This window comes from Nerophis ophidion, linkage group LG03 (assembly GCF_033978795.1).
Source record: "Nerophis ophidion isolate RoL-2023_Sa linkage group LG03, RoL_Noph_v1.0, whole genome shotgun sequence".
Lineage (NCBI taxonomy): Eukaryota > Metazoa > Chordata > Actinopteri > Syngnathiformes > Syngnathidae > Nerophis > Nerophis ophidion.
The window spans coordinates 42,912,950-42,922,521 of NC_084613.1; the positions used below are offsets into that span (position 1 = coordinate 42,912,950).

At 39.8% G+C, this 9,572-nt stretch overlaps 1 protein-coding gene across 2 annotated transcripts in view; it reads right to left on the minus strand.

Moving 5' to 3' along the window:
- The window catches only part of lg03h14orf180 (linkage group 03 C14orf180 homolog), a 49,638-nt gene extending 40,837 nt beyond the window's left edge, over window positions 1–8,801 (minus strand). The window contains exons 1-3 of one of the 2 annotated variants that reach the window (XM_061895265.1): window positions 8,410–8,801; window positions 8,047–8,077; window positions 1,452–1,538 (exon numbers count right to left, since the gene is read on the minus strand). In XM_061895265.1, coding sequence (XP_061751249.1) covers window positions 1,452–1,538; window positions 8,047–8,077; window positions 8,410–8,562 — 271 coding nt within the window. In that variant the 5' untranslated portion in view covers window positions 8,563–8,801. The remainder of the gene's footprint in view (window positions 1–1,451; window positions 1,539–8,046; window positions 8,078–8,409) is intronic. The other variant, XM_061895266.1, reaches the window with a different exon arrangement.
- Window positions 8,802–9,572: the final 771 nt, after the last annotated feature.

The following is a 9,572-nucleotide window of genomic DNA, read 5'->3' on the forward strand; positions in this document are numbered from 1 at the left end:
GTTCTAAACCTTTTTTCAGTGATGTACCCCTGTGAAATATTTTTTAATTCAAGTACCCCCTAATCAGAGCAAAGCATTTTTGGTTGAAAAAAAAAAGAGATAAAGAAGTAAAATACAGCACTGTGTCATCAGTTTCTGATTTATTAAATTGTATAACAGTCTTTCTTGAACTATTTGAAAAAAAAAGATGTAAAAATAACTAAAAAATATATAAAAAAACTAAAAACTTGTTGAAAAATAAACAAGTGATTCAATTATAAATAAATATTTCTACACATAAAAGTAATCATCAACTTAAAGTGCCCTCTTTGGGGATTGTAACAGAGATCCATCTGGATTCATGAACATAATTCTAAACATTTTTTCACAAAAAAAGAAATCTTTAACATCAATATTTATGGAACATGTCCACAAAAAAATCTAGCTGTCAACACTGAACATTTATTTTCATAGTTTATGAACTTACATTCATATTTTGTTGAAGTATTATTCAATAAATATATTTATTTTTATTTTTGAATTGTTGCTATTTTTAGAATATTTAGAAAAAATCTCACGTACCCCTTGGCATACCTTCAAGTACCCCCAAGGGTACGCGTACCCCCATTTGAGAACCACTGCTCTACAAGACAATGTCACAGTCATAATCCAAATACTTGTATTGCATACAATTACGGAGTTCAGCAAAAATAATGTCCATCCATCCATCCATTTCTACCATGTGTCCCCTCTTTTGGGTTCGCGGGGGGTTGCTGGGGCCTATCTCAGCTGCATTCGGGCTGAAGGCGGGGTAAACGCTGGACAAGTCATCACCTCACACTCACATTCACACACTAGGGCCAATTTAGTGTTGCCAATTAACCTATTCCCAGGTGCATGTTTTTGGCAGTGGGAGGAAGCCAGAGTACCCGGAGGGAACCCACACAGTCGCGGGGAGAACATGCAGACTCGACACAGAAAGATCCCGAGGCCGGGATTGAACCCAGAACTACTCAGGACCTTTTGTCAACAGTGCAAAATAAATAAAGAACAGCAAAAATGCAAACATGCATTTTGCCCATAAAGCCCTCCTGTATCCAACAACGTTTTCCACAATTTTTTGTTTTTAATGTAATTTCTTACATGAGAATTAATGCCTTTAAGCATTAATTTCAAGCACCTTTGAAGCCTTTAAGTCAGGTATTTCAAGCACCCAAGGGAACTCAGTCAAGAAAAACATTCACTTTGTTATAACAACAACACTGTGAGAGTATCACCTGTACTTGTAACTGTTGACATTGCTCAGTGTTACTACAAGCGTCACGTGCTCAACATGTTTCAAGCATTACAGCCAACTTAGTAAGTGAACAGAAAAAGTTTTTTCTTCTCCCAATCAGAAAAATTGAAATCAACATGTTATGATAATACAAGCACTTCTATACCCAGGTTATCATAATGCTTATTGAACTTGCCTGTTCTCCCGTGCAGCGCTGTGAGCTCGATCAGTGCCACTTCGTAGAACATTTTTTCAGCCTGGATGAACTGGAGGGCCTTCCCATCTGTTTTATATGGGTGAAGGATCACTCACTTGTTCACGGGGATTGGTCAATTGTTGAAGTTAAAAACAGCCTTGTTGCAAAGCTCAACTATGTTTAATCGGCCCGACACCCGCCTTAAGAATGACCTTCAGGGATAAATAGTGCATGTAGTAAATGTTGGCAGAATGACTTTTTATGATATACTACAGACGCCCAGAAAACTAAGCCCCCCACCCTCGCCTTAACAGCTTCAAAGGAGGCTGTGATGGTTTTCGTCTTTTATGACCTATAAATATTATTACAGAGTTGGATGCTTGTGTTCAACAATGCCAAAGCATCGATTCATAAGGTTCATGCACTTGGGCGTGAGCTTACTTGGATTCCTCTGTTTACAGCTTTTTTTCAGTCTGGTTACCTGGTGACATCACAGCGAGGTAGACATATTTATTTGGACATTAAGCTCCTCTTCCTCTGTTTCAGGCTATGGAGAAAGACAACAACGGTAGATTAAAGGCCTACTGAAATGAGATTTTCTTATTTAAACGGGGATAGCAAGTCCATTCTATGTGTCATACTTTATCTTTTCGCAATATTGCCATATTTTTGCTGAAAGGATTTCGTAGAGAACATCCACAATAAAGTTCCCAACTGTCGGTGTTAAGAGAAAAGCCCTGCCTCTACCAGAAGTCACAGACGATGACGTCGCAAGTGTGGGGGCTCCTCACATATTCACATTGTTTTTAATGGGAGCCTCCAACTAAAAGTGCTATTCGGACCGAGAAAACGACAATTTCCCCATTAATTTGACCGAGGATGAAAGTTTCGTGTTTGAGGATATTGATAGCAACGGACTAGAAAAACAAAATAAAAAAAATAAAAAACGAGTCAAAAAAAAACAACGCAATTTCATTGGGACGGATTCCGATGTTTTTAAACACATTTACTAGGATAATTCTGGGAAAGCCCTTATCTTTCTATTGTGTTGCTAGTGTTTTAGTGAGTTAAATAGTACCTGATAGTCGGAAGGGTGTCTCCACGGGTGTCTTGACGCGCAGTGTCTCAGGGGAGTCGACGGCACCTTCATGGACGGCACAAGCTCAGCTTTTCTCCGGTAAGAACTGACTTTTTAACCACAATTTTCTCACTGAAACCTGCTGGTTGACATTCGGTTGGGATCCATGTCTGCTTGACCGCTCTCTGATCCATAGGAAAGTTTCAGCTCTGGGAATTTTAAACAAGGAATCACCGTGTGTTTGTGTGGCTAAAGGCTAAAGCTTCCCAACTCCATCTTTCCACTGTGACTTCTCCAATATTAATTGGACAAATTGCAAAAGATTCAGCAACACAGATGTCCAAAAAACTGTGTAATTATGCCGTTAAAGCAGACGGCATTTAAATGTGTGAGTGCGTAGCGCTCATACTTCCTAAAAAAACGTGTGACATCTTGCGTACACGTCATCATTACGCAACGTTTTCAAGACGAAACTCACGGGAAATTAAAAATTGTAATTTAGTAAACTAAAAAAGCCATATTGGCATGTGTTGCAATGTTAATATTTCATCATTGATGGATAAACTATCAGACTGCGTGGTGGGTAGTAGTGGGTTTCAGTAGGCCTTTAAAGTATTATTATAATCTAATCATAGCATGTATATAATAAAAACCCACATGTACTATGAAATTAGATAAATGCTGCTAAAAGCAGCCTATTTGTGTGGGTCGAAAACCATTAAGAGGGTGATTGATTGATTGACTGAAACTTTTATTCGTAGATTGCACAGTACAGAATATATTCCACTAAATGGTAACACCCGAATACGTTTTTCAACTTCTTTAGGTCAGGTGCCTAATGTCGGGCGCGGGTGAATCTATATAATGTTTATGAAATTTATTTTCGATCGTGTCTGGAAAAAATGACTCCAAAGTATATGTTTATTCAGTGCATCTTTTGAAAAGATTTTTGTAGGGGGCCGGGTGTGGGTTCATTTGCATTCGGGGAACACGTCTACCAACGAACATTTTGCAGACGGACTCAAAAAGCTGGTTATAATAATGACTGTGGAGCAACATTTACACAACATGTATGAAAAATATACATAGCATATCCCATACATATTATCTAGACCACAAGGAAGTGTTTTGAATGTAGACTGAAATCATCATAGTGCTCTTTAATAATGAATATGAGTGATAAACGGTCTTGAATCTTTACATTCTCACTCCTCCCTTATCAGGGTAATAGCAATGCACAGTGTAATTATATTCATTTATTCAAGACTAAAAAACATAAAGGGATATTGTCCAGTACACTATAGTGGTGTTATCAATTGAATGTATATTAATGAAAAAGTCCAGTGCCAAATGGATGGATTATCTTGGCAAAAGTACAGATTCCGTGAACACAATTTGAACAAATTATTCCTTTTGTATCCGTAGAAAAAGTGTTGCATTGATAATTTTCTCGAGTGTATTTAATATCTCACACACTGTACTACAGTACCATACATATATATTTTTTCAATTGTATTATTGATAATATTGAGCTTGTGAAAAGCCTTTCTATTAAAAGCACCTTTAATAATAGCGCCAGCTCACTCCGTCAGAAACACTCCATTGTACTTGGCCCACTGTAAAAGGACACCGATGATGCTTGTCAGATGAATTTAAGGAGCAGCAGAGACACTGAGCGCCTAAAATAAACACACTCCTGGCTGTCCAAACGACCTATCTAAAACTGAATCTCTCACGTGTAAAACAATGTTTAATATTTGCTCACCAAAGTGACGTGATGTTTCTGAAGTAGCTAAATATAGTTTGTTCCCCAAAAAATATTTATGATTTTTATACACCACAATGTGACTTGCTTTTACATGAAAAATATGCATGCTAAGTTCTTATGCCTATAGACATCACTATATTGCACTAACTTGCTGGGTCACCAATAAATAGGGATGGATACCTTCCACATTTAAACCGATACAATACCAATTGTTGGGCCCTCGAAATCGATTTTCAGTACTTTTGTGTATATTTATGGGGTAATAGAATCTCTTTCTTTTACATATCAGTGAGCTGATAATGAGTATGTTGTCCTCCAGTCATATTTCTTTTTCACTTATGAGTCTCCTTTTAAGTATGCATTTATTTCTTTATCCTCAGTGTGTTGCCGTTCTACTCTTAGCCATTAGGTTTAATATGTCCCTTTTGTCTTTGTTGAGCATTACTAAGTGTTTCTACTGCAAGTATTGTAGTTTTTACACATTAGCTGTATGATTATAACGTGGATCATGGTTGTAGTGTTCATTAACAAATTTGGAGGAGTTGAAATCACCATGTAAAATCGCTAATGCTAACCAGTAGCATGTATATGGCATAGCCAATGTACATTAGCATCCAGCTAGCACAGTTTGAGAAATGCAGCCTTACTTTTGAGTGCTTTCCATCAGAAATACTTGTCTGTTTGCAAGAACAATTGTAAGATTACCTATAGAGGCAGTCTGCCATAAATGCACCTGTTTTCCCGCCAAATGCTTGTGTGGGCCGAGTGTGCAACCAGAAGTTGCAAATATAATCATCAATCAATCATATACTCATTTACTGCTTGCAATGTGATTCATCAAACCTAAAGCAGTTTTGCAGGCGCGGGTTTGCATCTATATTTAGCACTTTTGGAATGCGTGTTCAAACTGACGTTGTTGCGCACAAATGGCTGAGCCGCGGTCAGAAGGAGGCGATCACTGCTATGACAGACGATGGAGAGAATCACTTGAGCGCATTTCGACCATAGTCACATGGTGTGTCCGTAAGAAATAAAAAATATCAGACGCATTGTCTATCCAGTAAAGCTGATGAAAAACAAAAATAATCTAAAGAAATCCTTTTTGAAACTAATTATTTCAACATATATATATTTTTTTGTGTTTGGTGTGCTAAAAAGTAGATTATGTTGTAAATCGCACCGGAGGAGTTTCTAATAGTCCAGAAAAGGTGGTACAGATCATAGTTGTGTGCTGCATGCTCCACAACATAGCAAAACACCATTTGTTGGTGCACATGAATATGAAGGAGAAATGAGAATCTCCATACTGACACTATACCAAAAAGTACGCGCAACAACCTAATTTAAATAGGGCAGTGTGCACTACAGTTGCACTTGTGAGCACTTGTGCACACATTTTTAGTAGATCACCTGTAGCACGCCCACTAATGAATACATGTTATTTAGCACTTGGTATTTTGGCTCTTAGTAGATGTGTCTTATATTGTAATACACTTTTGCAAGTACTTAAACATGTGCAATTATTAGTTGTGCACACAAAGCTAATCTACTGGCACAGTTATGAACGAATGGCTGCTGGCGTTGTGGCGAGAAGGAGGCAATCTGTGCAATGACCTGACAATAAAGACAAATTTGTGTGCGTGTTGACATATTTTGAAGTGCCAGAAATAAAGACAGCAGACCTATAAGCCCAATAATTCAAGGGCAGATTTTGAGCCAGTAGACCCCAAACAGAATAAATCAAACACAGTGATTTTAAACACATAAGAAATTGAGCACCAATACCCCATATATAAGGTCGATGATATCATGGCGCTCGATAGATGGCACTAGTTAGCCTTGCAAAAATGCCATTAATAATTGTGTGAGCTTAAATGAGGTCAGTATGATATATATTACATTTAGGGAACACCCGGTGGCGGGCCAAAATAAACGACTCGGCAGGCCAAAATTGGCTCGCAGGCCCACACTTTTGGCACCTTTAGTCTAGCTCGCATTGTAGAGCTCGCAGAAATCAGGATTAACAACTTGGCAATAACACCAAGAGCTAAAGCATGATGGTGTGGATGTGGAGGGAAAAAAATGTGTCAATGGCTACAGACGATCCAAAACCTCCAATTTAGGAAAGTGCCACACTTTTGCACTTGTTCAATTGCACGAGCAGTCTTAGTAGATCACCCACTTTCACTTTTGGCTTTTCCCTGTCAGGGTTCACCACAGCGAGTCAATCGCATGAATGGTTTTGGCTTAATGTTTATGTCCTTCTTGATGCAAACCAGACTGGGAATCAAACCTGCGCACCTTGCCATGAAGAGCAGAAGTTTGTACCATTACACTTCAAGGGCTGTGTCACCCACAACACGCTTACTAATAGTGTGTGCAATGTTTTCATTTGCACATTCTATTTAGCTCTTGTTATTTATGATCTTAGTGGACCAAACCCTTAGTATGTGGCAGACCACTGGGAATACCGGATTTGGGGAGTAGGTCAGAGAACTTCCTCTCCTAACTATTTTTATCCTTACTGGATCACAATAAAAACTGACTTCCCTGTGCTATCACCAAAAGAATCCCTTAGTAACATTGACAACTTCATTTAGCACATCTCATGTACATTTTGTTAATCTGATGCGCTTTCCAGGAAATGTATCAGTCAACACTAAACAGCCAAAAGTTCATTGCACTGATAGCAATACAGTACATCAAGTCTAAAGCACTCAATACTGCACACCCACTCTGAAGGGTACACATTACTCATGCATTTGCTTCGATGAGTGACTTTTGCGAGACCGCCATTGATTTTTCTCTGTGCTATCATTTCCTGTTACTTGGTGGGCCTTTAACGTCCTACCAAAGAGCAGATGACTGCTACAAAAGCACAGTGAAATAAGCTAAAAAAAAAAAAAACTGTTTAAATTGTTTAAGCTGCTAAATGAACATGTTACAATACATATGTGAATGCCATATGTAAAAATACAACACAGCCTGTCACCCTGCCTTACGAGATAAGTGGATATTGTTGCACACTGATTGCTTGCCATTTAAACAATGGTCAGTGAGGGGTAAAGAGACTAGTTCTTGTCGATAACCTGAGCTTGTAAGTTTAGAGGAGGTGTGTCTCAATGACAGGGAGAGGGAAATATACACTGACACCCAACACATCTCTATTATCCCTTTGGCCTATAATGTTGTACTTTACAGAGGCCCGTTAACCTAGTCAAGTGTAGATACAAGTAATTAGTTTACTCCAGTGCCCTGTTGTGCAGCGATAAGAGCCTACAAATCCTCTTTACACTAAAGCATGAGCTTTGGACAAACACTGTGGCACTATGTTGGATGAAAGTGCTGTTATGAACTTGGAAACTCAGTTTACGTTGTACTGTGTGAATGGTCGACATATTGGACACGAGGGTTGGGCATTGAGGGATGTCGATCCCTATTTTCAATACTCAGTCAGCCGACCGGAAGAATTAACTGTCACGGGGTAGGTAAGCGGCTAACTTTATCTTCATACAGCATGTAAGCGCTCCCCTAAGTCGATAATCCTCCATTGTGTCAAATAAACTACTTTTCTTACAAATACTATTATCACCCGAAGACTGGATGACCAGGCTAAACATGTTACACACAGAGGAAGAACAAGCTAGAGCAGGCAAATTAATCACTAATCTAGCCGCTAAACTAACTTGAAACGACAAAAATCGTTGGGAACCTGGTTCTATCGGACACTTCATTTTTGTAAAGGATACAGTTTTTTTCCGTGATAAAAAGTTCTGCAATCTGTAAAGCACATAAAAACAATGAAAAGTTAAGGATTGGATGATGTCATGAGTTGTCAAACATGTTATTTGGCTCTCCTAGCAGCATCCTCGGTCTGGTTATCATCAATCACACTTTCATAGGGTCTGGAGTAAACTCTGTTTTGACAGCAGGGACATTCCTTCACGTGCTACAAAACAGAATAACATCGCATCTCTATTTATAGGATAACCATGTTTGGTGTGTTTAGCTAGAGCTAATATAAACAATACATTTTCAATGTTTTGCATATGGCAACACATCAGATGCAATTGGGGGGACACAACATTATGTGAAACAATGTGGTTGCTCACCTGGTGAAGGCAGATGGGCAGAGAGGTGAAGCTCTGCACATGGGTCAGTCCCAGCAGGCAGCTGAGGAAGCAGTGTAAAGCGGCCTGGTACTCCCCCTGCTGCTGGAGCTGCTGTCCCAGCTCAAACAGGCCCTCCCTCCCCCCGCTCAGCATCCCCAGTCCCAGCCAGAGTCGGCACTGCCTCCCATCAGAGCGCTGGCAACCGAGGACAAATCAGTGCTTCTTTCAGCCCTCTCATGAAGGCGGTGGGAGATGATTCTTCAAAACCAACAAAAAGAAAGAATAACTAATGACAAGAACGGCCTGTCAGGGGCAGGTGGTAAGGAGCGGGCTGAGGGAGCTCCGGCGACTCACACTGAAGAGATCCATTCCCCTCCCTCTTTCCAGGCTGCATCAGGAAAGGAGGACAGAGGAAGTGGAGAGTATTTGCCGGGTGAGTGGCAGAGCTTTGGACCAATCACTTCTCTGCTAATGTGCACGTTAACTATTCTTTCTCCACCCTTGCAAGGAGAAACCTAGATAAGCAGTAATTATGGTATGCATTAAGTCCCTAATTTATATGTATACTTTCTTATTCCGTATTCACATTGATATATGTGAAATGCTGCATAGATCTTATGGCAATACTTTTTTTGCAAAGAAAACGCAAAGTGTGCATTTTCTTTGGCATGGCACCACTGAGATCAGAAACAAAGAGCGAGAAAGAGAAAGTGTTCCTCACAATCCAAGCAGGCACAACAAATATATATTCATGAGGCGTATGCACTCTAAAGTATTTGCACACCACCCTTTACACTCTGCTAACAAGCTGTGCCTGGAGATGTAGTGCTGACTGTGAAAGAAGCACTTCTCTTGTCTCATATGTGGACACAAACAAGGTAGACGGGGTCAAATGAACGTGATAACTGAAAGCAAATCAGCACAGTCAGTCTCCATTAGTGTCCGAGGCACGCAGCTAGGCACTAAAAGGATTTTAATAGGGGTGAATGCAAGTCCACTGAAAATCAGAAAGCGTTTAACATCTGATGTCAGGTCAGACAGGAAGTGTGAATTGTGCTGATGTGGACTGATAGCATCCAGAGCCTACACTCGATGTGATTATGGAGATTTAGTTGAGAAGTGGACAGCACGGACAGTGAAGGTGAGTCAGACAGCATGGGGCC